The sequence below is a fragment of the Haliotis rufescens genome, unplaced genomic scaffold (assembly GCF_023055435.1).
Source record: "Haliotis rufescens isolate VD_foot unplaced genomic scaffold, xgHalRufe1.0.p SCAF_6, whole genome shotgun sequence".
NCBI classification, from domain to species: Eukaryota; Metazoa; Mollusca; class Gastropoda; order Lepetellida; family Haliotidae; genus Haliotis; species Haliotis rufescens.
In genome coordinates, this window is record NW_025964334.1 from 57,374,632 (window position 1) to 57,399,729 (window position 25,098).

The 25,098-nt window shown below is 37.1% G+C and overlaps 2 protein-coding genes across 3 annotated transcripts in view; both read left to right on the plus strand.

The window, feature by feature from the left end:
• The window catches only part of LOC124128341 (fibropellin-1-like), a 416,047-nt gene that overhangs the window by 273,117 nt on the left and 117,832 nt on the right, over window positions 1-25,098 (plus strand). The window lies entirely within an intron of this gene.
• Window positions 12,150-18,575, plus strand: LOC125374916 (neurogenic locus notch homolog protein 1-like). The gene is made up of 7 exons (XM_048386715.1): window positions 12,150-12,292; window positions 12,729-12,869; window positions 14,058-14,189; window positions 14,361-14,483; window positions 14,588-14,710; window positions 16,153-16,269; window positions 17,905-18,575. The coding sequence occupies exons 1-7, from the start codon at window positions 12,202-12,204 to the stop codon at window positions 17,973-17,975; spliced, it is 798 nt and encodes a 265-aa protein (XP_048242672.1). The 5' UTR covers window positions 12,150-12,201; the 3' UTR covers window positions 17,976-18,575.

A 25,098-nucleotide genomic window follows, 5' to 3' on the forward strand; every position in this document is an offset into this window, starting at 1 on the left:
GTAAATCCTGCTGGGGTACCATGTAGGAAGCAGATGTACCATAAGTCCCCATGGTTCCTAGAATGGTGGCCTAACTTTGGTTGCTGGTGATCTCTAGTCCATTTTTATAATGTATTGTTCAGAATAGTCACGTTTTCATGGTAATAAGCTAGATTTAAATCTATATCTGTGATAGTCTAGAATTTGTACTGTCCTTAGTCGACAGATGTTATAATCCATATTATAAATGCACCATAGAGACAGGTTTGCGTACTCTATTCAGTTTTACAGACCCAAAGGATTTTGCTTTGCAACACCCTATCTCACCGAAAAATACTTTGAAAAAAGTTCGTAAAATAGATATCCTTGCAACATTTATATGCCAATACTATTTTAATTGTTATGTATTGCTTACGTGATTTGATTTTATGTTGTAAATTAAAGACAAGTGATAACCCAAAACATAATAGTGACCTATGGGTGACACGTGCCCTATGCATTTGACATTGAATATCTCGGGAATTTTTAATATATCTTCTCTAAAGGTTGGTAACAGTATCATGAGTCTTGGTAGACACAAGAAGTGGAATCATGAGAGCCAAGTCGAAGTTCCTATTCCTGAACAACTGTAATGAAATGTTGTTTGCATGGGAAAGCTAAACTGGTGGTGTTCCATGAAGTAGGAATGTTGTGGGACAGTTTGGGAAAATGATCCTCATCTGAAAATGTTACATTAATTTGAGGTATTAATACCTTGTTTGCGAAATTCAAATTCAGAAACTTGTGGTATTTGTCAACTTTAGTGGAATCTGTTTCTGGTTAGGCCAAACGTTTCAAAGCAATATCAAGAGCTATTCTGACTAGTCAATACTGCAGGCTCTTGCTGTTTCTAGAATCATCTGTTTGCAAAAGTCGTTTGATGAGAGCCCAGTGTACCATTCCGGATTTTTCATAAGCACTTGCTTATTAATCCCTAGGACATAGTCATGATAGAAAGACATATGCAATAGTATTATCATTTTGTTTTGGAAACGAGACCCATGACCAATGAAATAAATCTAGTTTCCATATTAAAAGATAAACCATATCACAAATCTTAGAGCAACAGATACTTGTGGACGAATATTGAATAAACAGTATATCATCTTGCGAAAATGTTACATTAGGGCAGATAGAAGGGCATTGATATCGTATTTAGTATAAATAAAACAATGAGTTGCACTTCTTCACAGGAACTTTCTACAAATGAAATGTTTAATTTTGTAGGGAAAGAACGAAATACTCATATGTTTAATATCTTCAGCAACCCATGCTTGCCGTAAAAAGCGACTATGCTTGTCGTAAGAGACGACTAACGGGATCAGGTGGTCAGGCTCGCTGACTTGGTTGATGCATGTCATCGATCCCAATTTAGTGGATTGATGCTAATAATGTCAATCACTGGATTCTCTGGGTCAGACTCGATTATTTACAGACCGCCGTCATATAGCTGGAATATTGCTGAGTGCGGCGTTAAACACAAACAAACAAACATGTGTTTAATAATAAATATAGGAGTTTTTACATACGGGCCCCGTCCACAATCAAGAAGAAAACACTTAAATTCTATTAACTTAAACCTTTAAAATATGTATTTAACTACCTAAGACTTGATAAGAATTATGGTACAATGTGATGTGTCATCCCTGAGCATACTTCAGATTGGTATTAGACTTAGCTAAGGACTATCTGTATGTTTGTACTCAATCTTCAAATTATCTCTTTACCTTCTATAGTTTTGACTTCAACGTTCACCCAAAGTGCGACGTCAAATTACAGATTCACCTTTACCTAAGTACGTGTGTTGCTTAGACAGTATGAAGGACCCCAATTGTTTCTGGTGGCACCCCCAACAACAATAAAGTGTTGCTGCGTTGTGTAATCCATTCGCGTCGTTTTCCCCTCAGTGACTACTTCAGTTTGGGTGTAACTGAGTTCGTATCTGTGCACTTGTGAGCAGTGCCAGCTGTAAACAGGGCAAACAAACGTCCTGTTAGTGAAGGGCAATCTATCACTGTGTGACACATCTCAAAAGTTGTGACACACCGCCAGACAAAACACCAGGGTAAAGATACGGCGTGACCCTATTCTTCATAGATACGGTGGATATGTTTAAATTTATGATGGGTCTGTGCATGGTGGACAAACAATATGTGTAAAACTCTTGACAGAAAAGCGACATGCATGTATCGAGCCTTTGAGCAAGACATGTCTGTACATGGTTGTGTGATACCCGGAGTTGTTGAAGGAGATGTAACCCAGACTGTAAGTAATATGTGCTATTAGTTCGACTATTCTTTTAGTTCACTGCATTAGTGTATACACTTGTCTAGGGTAACATAACTACCTTTCTAGAGTTAAAAGATATCACTGATAGATTCATAACATTTCATATTGGGTCATGGATTAAGTATTAATATTAACTAATACGTTCTAGCCAGGATGATTACTCACACTTTGTGGATTGTATTACACAGTGTTTACATGTTCTCTATCATAAACGTGCACAACTTTCACAAACTTAACAATTTAAGTGAAATGTCTAAATCAATTTGTGATTAACATTGTCGAATTATTTGCAATATTTCTTCACACTATACTATAGCTAAACCATATTCATGTACTTAAAAATACTTAAATATCAATCATGTTGTACTAATAAATATGTTATATTTATCAATATATATCTCTTGCCAATCAAACTGGTTTTATCTGTTTCTGCAGATAATCTAGACCAGTTATTCTCTTATATTTACATAGTGTAGAGCCCAAATGTCCAACTGTCGTGAATCGTCATATTCTAAAAAAATGTATATGGGCCGACATGAAGCCACGCAACCAAGAATTATAGACTAAACGTCAAATTATCAAAGATGTTGCAGTATATTTCAATCAAAAACACAATTCATATCCATTTTGCATGTCGTATTTATATTGCTTACGCGGAATGGAATTAGTGTCGAAATTATGACGTCACTGTATTGCACTCAGTCATGGTACTGCATAATCTCATCAATGGAATGTCGTTGCATGTTAGAAGTTGTGGGAAATGATTAAACGAGAACCTGTTTATCGAAATTAGGAATAAAACAGAAGACATACATACAGTTTGATGTTCACATAGACAAACGTCAGCTGTATGTGTGGTTAAGTGGGGTTTTTTTAAATAAGGGAGATACTATTAATTTCACATTTATGCAAATCCGTTTACACAGTGAATGGTTTAAGTGTTTATTTGGTGCAGTTGCTAACATTTGCATTTTGCGCGACACAATGCACACTAAACCAATTCCTTTTTCATTTCGACTGTTAGATTAAATAATAGAGATGTCAGTATTACATATCTTAGGAAATGTCATATACTTTTCCATACAGACGATTGGATATTTATAGGAACAAAAAAACTCATTATATAAATCAATAATATGCATCCTAAGTATTTTTAGTAGTTCAGTTGTTAGTTTGACTACAATCCTGCCTTAATTAAAGAACTATTAATAACTGTTCAGCTGCATTCACGGTAGTAGTTTTCGGTTGGGGAAATCAAAAGACAATCGGTACACAATCAATACTATAACTATAAATCCTAAGATTTGTGCATTGTTGGACATTCAGCCTTGTGGTTAACCATGGACAGATTATTGTAAGATCACCTCCTCAAACGCTGCTAGGATGAATGGGGGATTTCGTGATTTGGCTGCACGCTGTACTTGTGGCTTGAACTATGTACTTGTTAAAATAACATTCGATGATGATGACTGCTGAGTTTTGAATACACGTGAACAGTTAATATTTGGATAAAGATTTCTTACTCCAAACATCATTTTATATGATCTAGATTGAAAATAAATATTGCAACCAAATGTAATCTTTATGTACGTTTAAAATATGTTTTGCGAGCTTACAAACCATCATATCGTACAGATCTGCATAGAGCTGTGAACTTGGCCAGGAGTTGCGTCATCAAAATCACTGAATAAACTTAGTTTTCTCGATTAATCTGAAACAATACATTGTTTTACCTGCAGTCCAAATATTTCATTAAATCTTCTTCGATCTACTTACCAGATGATCCATGAAATCCTAAATTTATGACAATAACGATATAATGTCTTGAACAACATTTCACTGACATGGGTACCACAACGTGTCCGTTAACTGTTTGAGGCAGGACCAAAGCGTTTCAGATCGGAGACATTTCGTCATTGTGTTAAATCCATGACCACTTGTGTGTTGCTGACAGATAAAAGATTGTAAGTGAGTTGCATCAACCACTAAACTCGACATCAGCACATCCTGGCTGTAAAGGGATGCAACACTGCAAAACGTGTGGCGGATTCCGCAACAAGATTGTCTTTTTACTTATAAAAGTAGACTCCCTCTACTTTTAATACACTATTTCAAGTTTTTACTATAAATGTGTTTGTAAAACCGAATAACAGCTAAAAATACCAGTACAGATTCTGACCAATGCGTTCATGAAGCAGCATTACAGTTGATGCCACGTTGACTCTATATGGCAGATACGACTATTGAACTCGTACCAGCAGATTGGATGACAATTTGTAATTGTAAACGCACCCATAACGAACAATCAGTAACGAGCCCAAAACAATATATCTCAACAACATTGCGATGATACATATTCATATAAATGCGACAAAACCCTCTCCACATTCCACTGATTCATAATCATGAACATGGGTTAAACATAGCCCGGCCAAAAGAACGGCATGTATTATATGCTGATGGTAGAAAATAAAAGAGACAAAATCCTGTCCATATTCGTCAGTCCATTCTATGTAGGTCATGTGTTTAGGAATCACTATCAAATCGTGATGATACCAGGTGTTCCCGAAAAGGTGAGCGTAACCTGTTTGCTGTAAAAGGATGCTCTCAGCAAAATTCCAGCTACATGACAGCATCCTGTAATGATCGAGTCTGGACCAGACATTCCAGTGATTGACACCATGAGCATCTATCTACGCAATTGGGTTACACGCTTTTCTGAAAACCCAGTTCCTACCCAGATCTTTACGGGTCTCTTAAGAGTGAGTGAGTGAGTGAGTGAGTGAGTGAGTGAGTGAGTGAGTGAGTGAGTGAGTGAGTGAGTGAGTGAGTGAGTGAGTGAGTGAGTGAGTGAGTGAGTGAGTGAGTGAGTGAGTGAGTGAGTGAGTGAGTGAGTGAGTGAGTGAGTGAGTGAGTGAGTGAGTGAGTGAGTGAGTGAGTGAGTGGTTTAACATCGCTTTTAACCGTATTCAAGTTATATCACGGCGTGTCAGCTTAATGTAGGAGGAAAGCCCGATGTGATGCAGGTCTCAGACCTTTACCACTTCGGTGAAACCCACGAGCACGGGTATGGTGCTGACAAACTTGGGGTGACCCGGGACAATCACACAATCATAAGCTTCTGGCGTGCAGCGAGAGTCGCGGCGCCTTAGACGACTGGGCCACCCTTGCCCCCTTCCCTCAAAAGATACCAAAGAGATCGCATCGTCTGTCTCAAATGTGAAACAGACTAGGCGGTAGGTAGGTAAATCAGTGGAAGGGCATTTGATATGATAGTTACTTAGCATAGGTAATCATCTTGGCCAAATTACCATGTTTTGACTTTGCAAATCCGAGCAGAAACTCACGTGGATGAAGAAATTCTGATTCGTATGAATAAAGAAACAGATCAACAAGAAGGGGAGCACAATAGGTGCCCGTCGGGATGCCTACTGATGTCTTACCCAGCATTTTACATAGATGTTATCAAAGAGGAAGTCCAACATTTCACATTTTACTTTTGCAGTAAAGCATTTGCCTTCATTTTTGACAAATTGAAGTTATATATAAAACAATATCTGAGGTCACAACCTTTAGTTACAAATCCTTCATGGACTAAGGAAGGCAGCTTTTCTGAGGTTGCAAAATATTCAATCAAATCCTTGGAGTTTTTCAGAATCCACATGTTATTCATTCCACTTGTGTCAAACACTTTGTTGAAAGTATAAATGAAGCTCTTCCTTTATCAAGGAAGGTTGTAAATCTTTCAGACCCAGCAATGTACCTCTCTTTGTACTGATTTAATGAGTTTTGGAATCCAGTACAACAGACGAATGGGTTTCAGTCAAAAGTCAAAAGTTGATTGTACTCATGCATGGGTTTGGGTTGATTTCTTCCTGTGTTGACTTTGGATGACAGTTGTTTCTTCGTTTTCATTTTGTGAATTCTGTCAATGTCTAATACCGTACAAATGGGGACTCATGTTCAGTCTTATAATGTCGTTTTTCAACCACACATCATGGTGGTTCAAATGGCATGGACTTTGTGCCAGCATGATTTCCGCCAGTATAACATCAGGTTAATTTTAACATAATTACAGATCTGGGTTCTACTCTGGGTTCATGCAATTTGTAAATGGTGCTGTCACTGTAAACAACTATTTTCGCAGCCATGGACAGTGAAGAGTAGTTGAAGTAAGTCAAGTTCAACCAGTTTGAACTTCGTGGTGGAGAGATAGTCATTCAGAGATGCGTTTTACTGTCACTTGGGAGTTATTTCAAACCACATTGTACATAAGAACAATACTCGTATTTAATACGACTTTTTGAAAAATGCATAAGTTACTCGTTTGTTGCCACTATTTCTATAACCTATCACCCCACAATGAAAGCTGTCATGTTGATTCCTAAGAAACTGCTTAGTTGTCTCCAAGATTTGGGCAGCTATCTAAAAAACGCCTGCCACTTGTTCGGAGCTGTTCAACGCTTGATACGTTCTGTAACAAATGAAATCATAAATGTTGAAATTTCTTTGGAAACGAACCGTAGGTCATTGCTGGGCCCCTTGAAAATGACATATTCAACACTGGGAATTGTACCTCCTGTAGAGAACAGGTTGTTCAGTCCAAGATACGTCTTACTTGGGGGCCACAATGTTGAAAAGGAAATGTACTCTAGATTTCATGTGTGTCTGAAGGCAATAAAATCGTGATATATTTCAGCAATAGGTAGACATAGGTGTACCAGTCTAGACCTGGTTGTTTATTATGTAAGGGAAATAGTTATTTCAAAGACCCTCCTATTCAATATTGTCTTAGATTTCCCTCACAAACAAACAGTTTGTAACATCATACAAATGTACGTCGATCTAATTTTAGAGACCATTTTCGGAGACAGGTGTTTCGTTGACAGAATGACTAGCAGGTGTACTTGTAGCTGTCGCTTTACCTGTCACAGATCTTAGTTAGTATCCTTGATTTGTCCGTGTCAGTTTTTTTGTCATCATGTATGTCATCAAAGTGGTATATTTCATCTCTCATTACACCAAACACACTCACTCATTCACTCACATCTAAGCCAAAGTTAATCATGTCAATCGTTTTTAAGAAAACATTTCAGGTGTAACATAGAGTCCACTAATGTCAGGTTCAGTTTGAAGCTGGACATAGTAAGGTGGACGCATTGGACTCTAACTTGTCAATTGAGGCTCGCATGTTATCCCCTTTACTTGCATTGCATATTAAAGTATGTATAGGTCAGGAATGTGGTGAATATATTAACAATGAACTGTGTCCAGGTTACTCACGAGACATTTACAGGTACATGGTATTTTATGGAAATAGCGAGACTATATTGATAATATATACCAAAGTATTGTGGCCGATGTGTTGAGTTTCCAGAATAAATAGGGGTATTATTTTGTAGAATTAGACGCATCATGGTTGAAAACATACCTAGCCACACTGAAAATGTTCAAAGTGTGCATAACTATTAAGGTACAGACAAAATATGGACTTTTAAAAAGAAAATTGGCATACATGTTGCATTTTCGGTGTCTCGCGTGTTTTCTTCTTGGTTAACCCAAGGCAACTGACCATGCACCTGTCTGTGCTTGTATCACCATTTAAACACTTTTATACCTGTTATCTATCCACTCATGAGTAATGGAACAGCGACAGTGTTTGACGCTGCCCATGCTATCGATCAGTGGAATGTACCCGGGTATTTGCATATCGTCGTCATGGAGCATGAATATTGCTGACTACCAAACCAACCAAAAAAACAGAACAAATTATTTGGGGGTAATTACCAACTTGCTGCGCTAGGTTTGATTGAAAGGTCTACATGATTAATTCATTCACTCATTGAAATACAACATACAACACGTGCCAAGTTTCAATTTCTTGGGAACTTTGGTTCATTAGAATAAAAGTCTTTATAATTTATCATTTTTTTTTAAATTATTAGATTATGTTTTCTAATTCTACCAACGAATCCCAAATAGTATGATAATGCTTGACATTTTTCTTAATTTTTTGGATCATCTCCAGTTCAGCTATTTAATATTTAAAATCATGATCATAATTGGTAGTTTTTTTAACTTTAGGGTCAGGGCATATGTGAGAAAGATACAAAGAAATAATCCAACGTATTGTGTTTTTTTTGTTGGGCGGTACCATGTCTACACAAGTATTCATGAACACGACCAAACTACTCCTAGTGTAACAAAGAGTCTTTACAGCGAGGCAAAAAATTAAATCATTGAGCACTGGACAGATATCGGGACACTATAGATGTCTTTGTGGAAAGTTTTAATACTGCTTGGAGGTTGCCACGTTACACGGTTCACCCCGTGGTATTATCAAACTAAGGCCTACATCGTTTGTTCTACTCCTATAAATTTCAATTGTTGGACTAAAGTTTTGTGGCATAGGTCATTTGAAGTGCATCTCCCAAATATCAAACTGGCTCTGTAATGCTCTGTGTCACGTACGCAGTGTCTATGTTTAAGATAGTTTTTGAAATTGTAATTGACGTGATGCAGGGTATATTGCACAGACACCAATACACTTTGATTGTTTATGTCACAAAGCAAATAATATGAATATACATTTGGAGACATTGATTAATAAATATAATTTTCAATTGAAGAACGTAAATATGCTCCTTTTATTCATTTCGATTTGTCTCAAATGATACATTATTGTTATAATAATAGCAACGGTTAAATATGTGAGTTTTATTGACATTATTTATGTGTACCATAGAGGCAGATCTGCGTTATCCTAAACGTGGAGACCGAATGAAAGTTGCTTTTAACCATATATATTTCGTAAAAAGATATGCTCGCTAAATAATACTAAGATACTATTATGTGCCTTTCGCTTATGTTATTATATTTTGATGTTGTGTTTATGTGATTTGATTAAAGCTGTTTAAAGCCAGGTGATTACCCAACGAATAATTATGACCTATGAGTAACAAATGCCCTATGCAGGTGACATTGAACATCTCGGGAATATCATATTTGGTATATCTTCTCTAAAGCCCAAGGTTGATCTTAAGATATATTTCAATAAAAGCGAGAAAAAATATTTCCATAATCATAAATTATATACATTGGCAATGCCAGGGAATAACCAGTCTAAATTAACCGCCAAAACATTCCTTTTGACACCAGACATCTCTGCTTAAAGTTCTTTGTACGATTTCGACTATAACCTAAGCATGCGTATGAATCACCTTCCAATAGTGATGAAAAGGTGAACGTATCCTGTCCCAATGAAGGCACCGTCACAAACACATGCGAATGCAAGCCGAAATAGACTTGTGCTGCTGGAACATTGCACGCCATGAAGAGAAAGTTGACCATTGAAAAGATGAAGACATCCCTTTGTCGTACAGTCATGTGGAGAGTTTTGTTATATAGATAAAACAGGTTTCGTTCTATTGGTCTCCTTTAATGCTAGTTGGGGTTGGTAAATCAGGGCAAAGGAATTGACCATTATTGAACCATTGATACACCTGACGCATATGTTAAATTCCTTGTTTTAGTTTGTAAAATCCGAGCAGAAGTTCCATATGCATAAAGGAACAGATGAGCAAGAATGGGATCACAATTGGTGCCCATGGGAATACCTACACATTGCCTTAAAGTCCAAGTGTTGCACAAAGAGGAAGTCGAGCATTTCACGTATTGTTTTATGCAGTACATTTCAGAGGGAATTTGCTTTACATTTTGACAAATTGTCTTGAACCTCTGAAGATAATGATGTAACTCTATCTGTGTCCAGCATATTAAGTAACATGCCCCATGGATCTCGGACTGCATTAATTCCGTTGTGTGAGAGAGTGGTATACAAATTTGAAAATCAAATGTTTTGACATAACTGAACTTGGTGCCTTTCTGAGATTGCCAAAAAACATGCAAAGGCTCTGAGTATTTGTGAACAATATACATTCCGATTGTTTTCAATACTTTCTGTGAATGAAAAGAAAGCACTTCCTTGACTGTCACAGGGATTGTGGTTAATCTTTGGGACATTGATTTGATTGTACGTTTGCTGGACCATCTAATACATCTGTCTTTGTACGGAGTTTTATGGAGCCTTGGAATCCAGTACAAAAGAGGAATAGACATGTCTTCAGGTTTTTGTGTCAAGCCAAATAATGATAGAACTGATGTATGTTTTTGGCAGAACAGGTTGGAGGCTGCTGACGATATGTTGGTCCATATTTGAAAAATGGACGAAGGTAATTTTGTCAACAATGAAATAGTGTTCCTGCAGGAAAATGAAACTGTTGGTGGTTCCTGAAATTTGAAACATTGTGGGATATTTTGGGAAAATAATCTTTCTGTCTACATGAAGTTAAGGCATCGATTCCCTTGGGTTTTTTTGAAATTTCAAATTAAGGAACGCCTGGTTTTTGTTTTAATTAGTGAAGTCTGTTTCTCGTTTGGCCAAACGTTTTCAGGAAATATCAAGGACTATACGCTCTTGTCGATACTGTGGTCTATTGTGTTTAAACCCATCCATCAGCAAACTGTGGTCCTGTGTATGATTCCGGCTTTTTCATAAGCATGTGTTTATGAATCACTATCAAATCACTAGATAGTAGCGTTATCGTTTTGTTTTGAAAAAGAGACATATAAGCAAAAAAAGCAAACTTGTTTAAGTAACTGAAAATGAAAAATGAAAAATAGTATAACAAATCTCACTTAAACAGACACTTTTTGTCGAAAATTTAAAGATAGTGTGTTATGCTGAAATAACTTTGCATTAGGGCAGCTAGGCGAACATTGATATCGCAACTGATATCATTGGAGTATTGAGAAATGTGTTGTACATCAGTTTTAAGTAATCATCACATTTATCAACTATATCGTTGCTATTCATAGATGCCTCCAGTAGTCCACGTGACCCAAATCCAACGTAGATTATATCGCAGACGTATTTGTTAATTTATTAAAGCGAAATTATAACTTAAATTCACTCATCATTAGTGAGAGATAATTTTATTCCTTTCTTAATATATTGATAATATTTTCCTTGCTAAGCGAATATGAACACCCTTAGGAAGTGATATTTTAATAGCTTGTATTGCTGATGCCAGCACACCATGCAAACTTGCATTTTACTGTCATATTCCAGTACGTATAGCATGTGTCACCAAAGAAAGACGTTGTTATTATCGATTGATAAGTTATGATTTATTCGAAGAGTGGGACCTTTGCAGTATTTCGAAATGTTTCATATCACGTAAATATGTAGTTACAAAGCAGGTTTTTGCAATTATGTCCGGTTTGGTACTTCAAATGAATACACACACACGCACGTGCTTTGTCACTTTTTCCACTCTTCAAGGAAACCTATTTTCCTGCAGCAGTATCGGATCTGGCATGTGTTGTTTATAGTTCCATTTCTGCCCTGGTTTGCGGGTATCAGAACATAACGTGCATTGGTTATCATGTCGGGGTTGGCAACACCTAGTTTAAACAAAAGTGAAATATTTTTGAAAGTAAGAGAAAGATGTATTCAAATTAACTTGTAGCCTTATACGTACAGGGCAGTCACGATGCATTATACATTTGAATATACAGAGAGGTAATCTGATCAATGCGTTTCCTTACTCATTTCTGAGACAATTTCTTGTGATCTCCTTGTTGACAGCAAGTATCTTATGTGCAACATATTACATACTGGTTACAACTGATCTACTTTAACATAAGAAGTTACAGTAAATCTACATGTCAGGCGCATATAAGTCATGGAAAGGAATGTTGAAAATAGCAAGCTGTAACAAGTTTAGTATAAAGTCTGAGTTTTTTTCTTTTGTCTCCCCTCTTATTCTCCACACTCACCCGTCGCCAATACGCATGCATGACGCTGGTCTCCAAGACTACATCATGGTATAAATGGACAAAGGCGCAGTAGATATTACAGAGCGGTCAGAGAAGGGAAACAACATGCAGCTGTTCAGAGTTCCACCCTATTTACCTTTACTGGGTAAGTTGGCAATCATGAAAGTCATTTCCTTTTTTAATGTGTAATGATTATTCTAACGCTTAATACAAGGAAGTAATGTGGAGAACAATTGCATAAACGATTCGTTAAATAATGTGCATTTAAGACTAAAATTTTCTACTGGTAGAAATGTAAATTGTGAAATATTTCTTCTTTAACTTAAATAACAACTGTATACAATGTGACAGTTTCATATGAACATGCAAATACACTAATATAGGAAACGTCACACATGATCTCTTGTCTTTGTGTAAACATGCTGGACAGTTTACATGGCGTCTATGAAGCATTCACGACTGACGATACAAATTGTAAATTTATTTATTCTTACATTTAGAAACAAATTAATAAGCAACAATGTTAAACATAATAAAACAATAGAAATACATGAAATTTCACACTTAATGCTTTTTCGTAGTTTTAACATGCTGGGCAGTTCTCCAAGGCGTCTCTGGGTCGTGCTCGACTGACGGTGAATGCCATTCAGGCTCATGCGACGCAGGCACCAGCAAATGTGACTGTACCGATACTGGGTTTAATGGTGACAACTGTGAAACTGGTAAATATGTTTCCAGTAGTTAATTCTACTTAGAAATGTCCACCCATTTATTCAACATAAATAATCTTTTACTGTTAGCTAGAAATGTGAACATGGGATTGAAGATAACGACGTGCATATGATATGACGAATCTTTGTGCCAGTGATACATATTGGTACATAGAGATTACTAAACGTTATCCGATGGAATAAAACATGTATCTTTCACGAGCGTTGTACTTATAGTAAGTGTAGCTGTGTGCAGTTATACGTCAATAAAAGACACAACTGATGACATAATGGTGTATGAAAACATACTACCTGATGTTTGTGCGCTGAAACATGTAGGTTAATATAACTGTTGTCCTTCCCAAAAGTTTCGTAAACGTCCAAAGCTCGTTATCACACAAATTAAAACAATCTGTTGACAAAATAAAAACATTGCCATAATTCTACTTTCAAGGCGTGTTGGTTAAAAGGGAGGCTACTCTCGTTTTGAAACATGATTGTCTGGTTCGAACGTTCTGGGTTAAATGAGGTTGTTGCACATTCTCCAATTGTGTGGCATGGTAGTCAGCAATTACGGGATCTCTGAATATAAACATTTTGAAATGATTTCAGTGTAGTCAGGTTGATGAACATCAGCACATACTATTGATCGTGTACTAAATTGTTTTAAGGGCTTGACAAATATTCGTGTGTGATTGTAGCGTTAGAACAAGGGCCAATGTTTAAAGCAAGTTTTGTGACCATGATTCGAATATTTGAAAAGCATGTGTCAGTGCTTCATCGATGAATCGTTCGTGCCAAGCAGAAGTGTATTGATATCGAGAGCACATCATTCGACTCGGTACACATATATCAGATACCAAAGTGTCGTGTGAAGATGTGTGATAAGTGGTGTTATAGACCATGATATGCTGTGTTGCCACAAGAGTACGATTTATAGTCGGCTGACAATGTTTCCTACTAATTGAAGCTTGAAGGTCGGAAAATGAGTAACACTATTGAAATAGCATGAAGACAAAAACTCACTCTTGTTAAAGTGAATTAGTCATTTGTGTTTATTACATTCGTTTGATATTTTTATTTTTTCAATTACCATTCCGAGGTCGAATTCTTAAGTTATGAAGTGATTGTATAAATGTAGCAGTTTACAGTTATCATTACATCAAAATACATTTGTGGTTATGCATTTTTCTACACTAGATATCAATGAATGTACAGCAACTGATGCCCCCAAACATGACTGCCATAAAGATGCTGACTGTACAAATACGCCTGGATCATTCACCTGCAAATGCAAGTCTGGCTATGTTGGAGATGGAAAGACTTGTACACGTTAGTCTATATTCAGTGTGTTTTTTTCTCTGACATTGTTATATGATTGACCAGCTCCTTTCCGTTATACAATTTGAAAATTGCGTTTATTTCGATATTCAGTATATGTTTGACTCTTTGCAGTAAGCAAGTGTGATGATACTATTTTGTGCATATTCCTTCGTGTTTTAGTTGGCGTGTGCTCCTCTAATGGCAACGAATGTTTAAATGGTGGGACATGTGATATCCCCTCGGATGGGACTGCTAGTACATGTAGCTGTGCAGCTGGATATACTGGTACACTTTGTGAAAGCGGTAGGTATAAGATGTATATATAAATATTTGTCTCTTCTTGTTTGGATTATACACATAACCGTTATCAGTACATTGTTTTAAATATTGTTTTCATTCCTTGGTAGACATTGATGAGTGCAGTACAAGTGCTGATGCCTGTGATACAAACGCCGACTGCACAAACACGGAAGGATCCTTCACCTGCAGATGCAAGTCTGGCTATGTTGGAGATGGAAAGTCTTGCACAGGTAAATATATATTCAGCGTTGAACTTTCTGATACTGTTGTATAGAAATCCGATTTGTCTACCATTGATGCTCCAAGAAACGAAACTATGTTGGGCCATGCAAATGTGTATGACTGAACGACGGAATGAAAATGGAACGAAACCGTCTGAATACAGAACCAAAACGTTTCGATAGTAGTTTCGAACATACTTCAGTTTGTACATTTCTACAATAACACAATTTCGAGAAAATATATCAAAGTATAAAATATTTCTGTACCATCGTATCTCTTATTTAGATATGACAACAGAGTGGACTAGAGATTCGTGATAACAGATGTTGCGTGACAATCACTGAACAGACATGTATGATAAATATGAGGTCACATTTTTCGTTTTCATAACGAATTAATACATTTCGAATTTACGTCGACCACATTCTTTTAATCTTGGTCGTTTCTAGCCGAGGTTGGCAGATACATTATTCTCTTGAAATATATTGTTAGAACTGTCTGTGTTACAACAACCCCTATTTTTATATCCATAAGTACAATTGTGTGAGATCACGCTGTCGAAACTGTCGATAGCTGTGATTGGTAATCTTCTGCATCTTATGTGTAGTATGTCCATCATTAGACACACGTTTTCAGCTTGACTCCATAAAACTTCTAAACCGTGTAAAGAAGAGTTTTAAATATTTTGTAACTGTAAACGTAGTTTATTTCAAGTCATTTTTTGTATTATGTTTAGTTTCTTTGCGGTCCACCATTTCTAACTTGTCTAAATGCAATATCATGAAGATCCGGGTTAGAATTGGTCTTCAGCAACCCATGCTTGTCGTAAGAGGCGACGTTGTGGTCACGCTCGCTGACTTGGTTGATACAATTGCGTTGATCGATGCTCAAGATATCAGTCACTAGATTGTCTTGTCCAAACTCTATTATTGACAAACTGCTGTCATATAGCTGAGTTCGGCGCTAACCAACAAACAAACAACAACTAAATGCAATATTGGTCCCCATTTATAACAAAGTTTCTTGAGCGTCAGTTTGTTACTGTAATCGTCCAACATAATTTGCAGAGTTAGCAATCATCAGCATCTAATAGCAGACATTTGTGCTATTAGCTCCTTGATATAGAATGAGAATAGAATTGGCTTAACCATACTTCCATGGCTGTACCCACACGCAGGGACAGTTTTTCCCAAATGTATGCATGTCAGGAAATGAATGTATAATCCGCATGAGCCAAGTTGAAAAAGTACGTATCATTCATCCGACTCATTTGCACAGATTACCCAGGTCTTGAAATATATGAACATTCAAGTGACTATGACGAAAGCCGATCCTGTTTCATTGAATTACTCGATTACTTGATTATTACAATCATTTGATGTCATAATGTACCTCATCAACAACTATCAGTCTGAGATGAGTACAATCTTTTTTTCTCCTCATTTTCCAGAGGGTGTATGTTCTGAGGGTGGAACAGAATGCGTCAATGGAGGAGCATGTGACACAAGCAGCACCCCCACCAAGTGTCAATGTGCGGACGGTTACACAGGAGACACCTGTCAGAATGGTGGGAAAACATTTATTATAAAGCATGTTCATGTGAATATTTCAAAAGCGTCATAATGCTCTTGCTCAAAAGTTCCTTGATCAGGGTTACAACATCCACGACCTCAGGGAAGCTTTCAAAACGTTTAAGTGTAGATAATATTATGTGGAGGAAATTTCCAAATTTGACGCGTCAATGACCATGGTATCCGATGCAATTTCCTGTTTTCATTGCATGTGTTTGGGATGGTGCCAACGAGTCTGATGACGCTCCTTGAAATCTTGGTGGAAAGAGTATGCTCGTTTGTATCTCAAAAGTTGCGACTTGTAAACACCAAATCCTGGAGCTGTTGGAATATGGCTTGATATGAAGGGAAAGTTGACTATTGTAAAGTTGAAGTCATCCCTCATGTCCATACAGTCTTGTGGAGAGTGTTTTGTCACTCTGAATCTTTATGTACAGATCTAAATATGAAACTGTTGTGGCAGTCTCACTGGTCTCCTTTATTTCTAGTTCAGGTGGGTAAATCAGTGGAATGGAATTGGCTATTTCATTGTTACTGAACGATATCAGATCATCAATATACCTGAAGCTTAGGTTTATCATATCGTGATGAATCGTGTTCGCGATACGGCGGCCTGTAATGATCGAGTCTGGACCAGACATTCCAGTGATTGACACTATGAACATCGATCTATGCAACTGTGTTACGATAACAAGCATCAACCAAGTTACCGATCTTGACCACCCGGTCCCGTTAGTTACATCTTACGACAATCATGATTTGCTGAAAACCAGTTCTTAACCGGATCTTCGCGGGTCTCTCAAACATGAAACACCCGAGGCGGTAGGGAGGTAAAACAGTGGAGGGGCATTGGCTATGATGGTTATTGAACAATATCAGATCATCGATATACGTAAAGCTTAAGTTAACACATGCTTATAGTCGGAATCGTACAATTGACTTTCTTCGGCTTTCTGTAAACAAGGTTATCTTCTGTTGGTATGTTATAATTATTGTAATGGTTTTGTGGCTTTAATATATATTATCGAACCCAAATGAAATATGGTGAATTTTAGATGTCATAGTGACAATATAATGAGAAACTACACATATTCTGTTAAGTGTCTGACCCAAACCCCCGACCACAAACGCTGCCTGGGATTTAAACTAAAGAAACATTATTTATATACTAGTACTGTTATCTAATTGGATCTTTAACCATCTGACTAATGTGATGTGGGAAGATCTCTAAAAGCAGTGGTTATCATCACATACACGATATAAACAATTGACAAGTTGTATATTAAGTGCAGAAACACAAATGGTTCTTGAGTTTTCCTCTTGAAATGAAGCCTTCATTGATTTGAACGTAACGTAATATTGTCGTAAATATTCGAAATAGCAAAAGGCACCTGTTTAAGGGTAGTTTGATACATTTGCAAAGTTTGATCAGGAAATATTAAACGCCCTTTGTTTTATGCAAAGGAAACAATGTCTACAATCATTGGAAGTGGGAAATCACAAGAGATGAAAATGGGAAATTTCAGGAAAAAACTAAGTGTTGATACAGCCATGGTTCACATAGGTTAAAATTTCTTAAATCTGTTCCATAAATAAATTCCATTTTTGTCGGTACACGTTCTCTTTTTCAGCTGGAGGTACGGTGAAGATTTCAGCATACCTAATGGCGTTGACTGTTCTCACCTTTTTCGTCATCCTGTGAAATGACCACACACTGACTGCCGCATCCTGCTTGAACTGCGTTCTTGTTTGAATTGTTGAAATGAAATATGCTGATGAAAGAAATTAGGGAACAGAATGTGATATTCGGCTATGTATTCATCACACCAGATGCTAAAATGTCACTCACTGAAATGATTTTAAATCAAAGATGTTTACTTTTAAGGAAACATTATTCCACTATAATTAAATGTTTGCGTTATTTTGTTATATGTGTATGTCATTGCTTACTTATTCCGTTTTGTTCGAATCAAAGTATGTAATAGTTTGTTGTGTTCACTTCCACGTGTGCTATTACCATAAATATGGTCACATTTGATTCAAGTGGAATAATCACAATGAACTGATTGTTATCATCTCACTGTAGGCAAAAAGGCAAAATTCCTCCCTGCATACTTCGGCTACTGATAACATGTTACTGATGACGTGGATCTCTCTCCGAGTGACCACTGACACAGAGTAAATGTTATCTTCTTTTTACTTACAGTGACACACAATATCCACTAAAAAATCTTCAGATGTGCAGTAATGTTTTATTTCCAATTTTTGTAACCCTTAACAAATAAACGTCACATGCAAGTTTTTTTATCATCGTTGAGTTGAATTTATTTCTAATCGTTTTCACGAAGGCAATCGCCTGCTAGAAGTGATTAAACATTTAACGTCACCTAGGCAATATCTCAGCCATGTAGCGACGAGAACATATAATTACATATTGATACAAATATGTTTTTTGTTTGTTTGGTATTTAACCACATATATTAACCAGCAATATAACGGTGGTCTGTAAATCATCTAAGAGTCTGGACCAGACAAACCAGTGATTAATCTTATCACGCCGACATACTATCAACCAAGTCAGCGGGTCTGACCACACGATTCATTAAGTCCCCTGGTGCAACAAGCACAGGTTACGAGGGATCCATTCAAAACTCCTGTTGGAGAGACAGGGCAAAGCAAAACGTGTTGACAACTTTATGAAGGGCCAATTAAACAATGTAGTTCAAACACACATGCACTATGAAGAATATGTAAATATTACCCTGGTATTAAAAAATCATATTTGCTGCTTTAGGATACGAGACTTTCGTTTTTATATCCCCCTCGTATTTTAGCCCATAGTCTTAAAACGGAAAAGTAAAACGCTCTTGAGCCAATGCGCTTAAATTAATTTGAAAGTTTAATTGATCTTCCTTTTCCAGATGTTCTTCAAAAAGTTTTGTAGCCCACATCTATATGGCCTTTTTGCACCAAATTGCACCTTGGGCGTTGTTAGAGGTTTCAAGATTTACAAGACACACTGGTCCCCTAACGTAGGTGATATTCTGCATACTCAGCGTGACATTTTAAATGCATAGGGCAGGCACGCATTGGTGCAATATACGTTTGATGATATGTATTGACAGCTTGCATTGATCAATTCAATTGTGAACGTGTTTTGACGCATTAGTTTCAAGTTGAAAAAGAAAATGATGTCTTATGCTGTCGTATTTCATTTGTGAGTATTGTTTCATTAACGTGGGATATTCATTCGTTTTATCATGTTGTTTCTTTTTTCCCTTTAAACCCTGGGTTTGTAGTTTGGATAAACTGTTACTCAATTAAAATAGGCAAAATCCATAATTAATCAGTCCCCGTGCCTGATCAAAGCATCCCCATTTCGTTATTTGGTGCCTAGGCATTTTCAAGAGATGTATACCATTTAATAAATAGTTGAAGGCCATTCAAATATTGACAATCTCAGTTATCTAGTATATTGGGACAGAGTTTATTGAGCTGTAGCGTGTCAGCACCATATCTATTCTCGTTTTTTTTTATGAAAGCGTAACGTGTTAGACCTGAGCCAGTCTAACTCACTCACACCAACATTCCGGCTGTAAAGAAACATTGCATTTCTCAGCCACCTCAGAGCACTGCGGTGGTACGTGTAGTAGCGCTTTTATTGAATCTTCATTTGCTTGGGAATATTAATCTCAAATAACCCCCAAAAATATGCCACCATGCCGCATAATATATGGTATTCTACTGATATGTACAATATTTTTTATCAATTCTAATACATAGTTCTTATTAAACTAGCACCTGATGTTAACACTGTAATTTTATGACTCTTCAATTAATTCAAGAATTGCCTTTAAGACACCTTATGTATGTATATGTGGCCTGCGTAATACAATTGCGTGTCCTGTTTGTTGTATAACGCCTCACTCAGCAATATTCCAGCTATGTGACGGCGGTCTGTAAATATATCGAATCTGGACCAGACAATCAAGTGACTGACATCATGAGCATCGGTCTACACAATTTAGATACGATTACATGCATTAACATGGTCAGCGAGTTAGTTAGATACTTCCTATTCTAACACGGATCTTCACGTACAATAGCATTTAGTGGAGTAACTTGATATGAATACTTCAGAAGCTCTTCTTGACGCATCTGTATGTAAGGCTTGGCGATATGTTTGTTTGTTATAAAACGCCGTTCTCAGCAATATTCCAGCTGTTTGATGGCGACATGCATTAGACAAACCTGTGATGGGTTTTATGCCCAACGATCAACATCATCGGGGCATCATGTCACGCCCACAACCAAGTCACCAGGTCTGACCACCCGATCAAATCATTTGCCTCTTGCAGCTAGCATAGGTTTCTTGGAACCCGTTCTAACCAGGAATCCACGCTGAGGTCGTGGCAACTTACACGACCGCTTTTCAACACCCTCCTGCTTATATATTCATAATAGCGAAAGCAGATCCCCACAAAACAATCACAGTATCTCGGACATTAAAGGACAACATAAAACTGCGTGACATGTGTTTTTTTATTAATCGTTTGAAGGGCCAGTGTACACAATTTCTATTTAAGTAGATGTAACGTCGCATTTAATAATAGTTCACTGATATAGCGATGTGTGTGTGTGTGTGTGTGTGTGTGTGTGTGTGTGTGTGTGTGCGTGCGTGCGCGCATGTGTGTGTTTTTGTGTTCCATTATGTAGAACAAAATGACCCGTCCTATGTTTAGTCCGGTCAATATAGTGTCAAATCCTACCAAACCCATCACAACTTGCAATCGAAATTATCTTTCCTGTTTCGTGAACAGGAGGCATCCCCTCATACCATTATTTTTTGTAATCTTTTGCATTTGATACTTTATAAAGTACTTTACAAATTACGTTTACTTGTTACTTTAATTATCTTATGTACCTTGAGGAGTCATAAAATGGTGTGGACTGAGAACATCATGCAAATGTTAACGTAACTGAACATTATTTAAAATGGGCCTGGCACTTTAAATTTAAACAGACAATTACAAAAGTTACATTCTTCAATATACTAATGTTACTAAGCTTATAACGATATGTGTATTTGATAAGATCCTACTTCTTGCAGGTTGTGTTATCCATGGATAAGTGTCCTCTCTGTCAAGAAAATTTTACAGATGAACAGGACACTGTAATATTTGGAGAGAAAGGAAGCTGTGGAGTTAGGCTAGTTAATGGAGTTAAGCTAGTTCTGCTCACTGTGTCTCAGGTGAAACTGCATACAAAATGTCGGAGTAATTATTGCAATCCAAATTATATTTTGCAAGCAGCAAGAAACCTGAAAAAATATATTCTCACAATTTTAACGTACTTTCTCTTTAAAAAAACTTGGGGGGGGGGAGATCTGCAAAATATTCCAGTAAGAAGAATATTTTAGTTGTGTTTCCCATGAGAACTAAGGAATTTGGAGAAAAGATTAGAAGAACATGCATGACAAGAAAGGATAAATGGAGTGAGAAAGTGTTTTCGAGATGGGGGTTTGCACAATACCTCCAATGCTATCGATGCTATATGTCATAAAACATGCAGTGGTAACTTTAGGGCAAACAAAGATATAACCCGTCAATATTCCATGACGATGATACACCGAAAAAACTAAAATAAGAAAAAGAAGGAAGCTTTCTTGAAGACAGCTGAAAACCTAGACAGGTATCAGTTCAAGATCAACTAATGAAGATGAGAAAGTGGCATTTGTAATTATATTTAAAAAAATAACACCATTTAGAAGTATTATTTAAGTGATTACTAGGAGCCATACACTTCTTTTGTATATAAATGGTGTCATAAACTATGCTTTTAAAATGATATACTTTCCTTAGCTCCTCTGTTTAGTTGGCGCCCTCATCTCCAGTTTTTAGTGCTCCCTATACGAATATTACTGGTGCCTTTGATGATAATTTAAGTGAATTGCAGCTAGGGAGCCTAAAAAAATGTACTAAATATAATAAATTCGGTTTACTTCAATAATGTCCCTAAAATTCTTTGGAAAGGTTAGTATAACAAATTGCTGATACTCCATAACATTAAAAACATTAAACCATGATAACCTTTCGATTAGTGCTGCTTTGTATCACTGACACTTATTTTCTGGAAAAGGAACAGACCATAAATAACACTCCTAACATAAATAACATGGATGCAAGTCGGTGCACGTCCTGCTGCTCAACAGTGTGGCTCCCCCTGCAAAGTGGAACGTCAACTGTAAACGTCTAGACCGGAATAAATGTTTCACCGATGACACGTACCAAAGGCCAGAAGCACAGGAAAGGTACACGTCCCGTGTGTTATTCTGACCTGCACATCAGAGACTCGTGTATTTGTCTTTTATGTAACAATGGACCTCACTGGTCCTCACTAATTCGTCTTTGGCCACTGACCACTCACAAAGAATAAATGTTTTCTATTTCTAATTTAAAATAACAAAGGATTATTGCCTATCCACCAAAAGCGTTATCGTGTTTGGCCTAATGAATAATGCTAAATCATATTGAAAAGGAAAGAAAGCGACATCACTTGTTATCTTGTTTATATTTTCAGTGAGAAAATATCTATCATCAGCAGTATTCCATATAAAGGCGGTCTGTAAATAATCGAATCTGACGATGGCAATCCAGTGATTAATTTCATCGATCTACACTATTGGGATACGTTAACATTATCGAGTCATTGCAGACAATTAAAATATGTTTGACAGTAAAACCTATTTTCACTCTTGATTTCCTGTTGTATGTATTTGGGCGAATGTTTAACAGTGCTTAAACGTGATGCTCGATTGCGCGTGTTAACGGCGGCCGCTTCCTGGACAAGGGGAAGTAATCCTGTTTGCGGATCATACGAAGCGATCGTACAATACTCATGAATGGAATTTCAGTAACAAAATACAAGAAGGGATATGTTTGGAGGTTGGTCCTTTTGACCTTCAGAAGACATTTAGGAAGTAAATGTACTGTGTATTTAAATTTGGAACTCTACAGTGGGACTACATCAAATTTCAAAACACAGTAGGCTTATCTCAATTTTACCACGACAGCAACACATGTTTTGAAAACGGTGCTCACGCGCAACGCAACAGGGTACAAAGGTCCGAGAAGTGGTCACAGGTCGTTACATATGCAACAAATATTACTCAAGTTCAAAATCAAAAATCCCATAGTCTGGAGTAGTTCAAAATAAGCGTTCAAAACACATAGTTTCTTCAAAAAGAAGTTGACAAATAACCCTCCGAACTTCGTCAAAAGATGAATTAAGATTCTACAATTTATTTTTCATGTGTAAGTCTGAATAGTTAACAATTACTGGATGTGGCAGAACTTCACCTAAATCAGGTTACTCACACTTCACAACTCATAATGGCTGACAATGCATGTCATAGATCCCAATTGTGTTGATCGATGCTCATGATATGAATCACTGGGTTGTCTTGTCCTGACTCGATTATTCACAGACAGCCGTCATATAGCTGGAATATAGCTGAGTGCGGCGTAAAGCAACAGACCTACCAACCAAACCAAAAAGGTACATGTAGGATGGGCCCGCTCCTATCAATCGGCTGGTCATGCTGAGCCCTGTGCATTAATAATTGTATTTGCACAACAAATATTTTTCAATTGTCTTTACACTTGAGGTCTTGGCCAAATTTTCTTACAAACACCATTTGATTATGAATTATGTGTACTATTTAAAATGCCTAGAGTCTTATGCCGAGAAGGCGGTGGTTCATGGGCCAATCTCGTGGAATAATTGATTTTTCATTAATCTGCATCCCAGTATCCTTGGTGCTTCAAGTTGGAAATCCACTGGCTTACAGCATTGTCCTCGTGACACTCGTGGTGGGTGGGGAGCTGGGATGGTGAACTATTCACCATGGCTCAACCGAAAAAAAAAAAAGAACATAAGATGATTCCTCTGATGAATATTGTTCAAATAGTTGGCCTCGATTTTCAGTCGTTTCCACTGCTGATGGTACACCATTGAGACTCAATCCTTTTGCCATATCCAAAACACTTTATGGCATAGCCGGAGATGTGCAAAATGTCAAAAAACTTCGATCTGGATTGCTGCTGGTCGAATGTAAAAGAGACAAACAATCTACAACCTTACAAGCTGCCAAACATTTAGTTTCTACTGCTGTTCTCAACCCTCAAATCTAGTAAAGGCATTACCAGAGATAGAGATCGGTGTCTCTATGATATGACTGAAACCGAAATTGCAGAAGAACTGAAAGATCAGGGAATTACACATGTCAGACGTTTCACATACAAAAGAGAAGATGCCATGTATAAATCTAACACATATTTAATTCCTTTTTAAAACCAACTTCTCCAAAATGTATCAAAGCAGGATATTTCAACATCGAGGTGGATAAATATATTCCAAATCCACTTCTGTTTAACAAATGTCAGCAGATTGGGCATGGAGCCCACACATGCGACAACCACAAGAAATGCCATCAATGTGGAGAAAGTGACCATGAAACTCAGGATACATGTACTAAAAATCCTCTGGACCATGTGGCTTCGTTGAAATCATGTCCGAAGTTTAAAATCCAACACCAGATTGTTCAATTTAAACATGAAAGGAACATCACCTTCCTGGAAGCAACACGAATAATCATGGCCACTGTCTCTCCGACCACAACTGTCTCCTACTCGGCCGCAGTGTCACGCCCACCTTCAAAAACAGTCACATCTGTTTAATGTCATATAACTTGGGTTTGATCAGAAAACTATTCCTTGACACAAACTTCTTCTTCTTCACAAACTGATACATCACCTTCACCAACT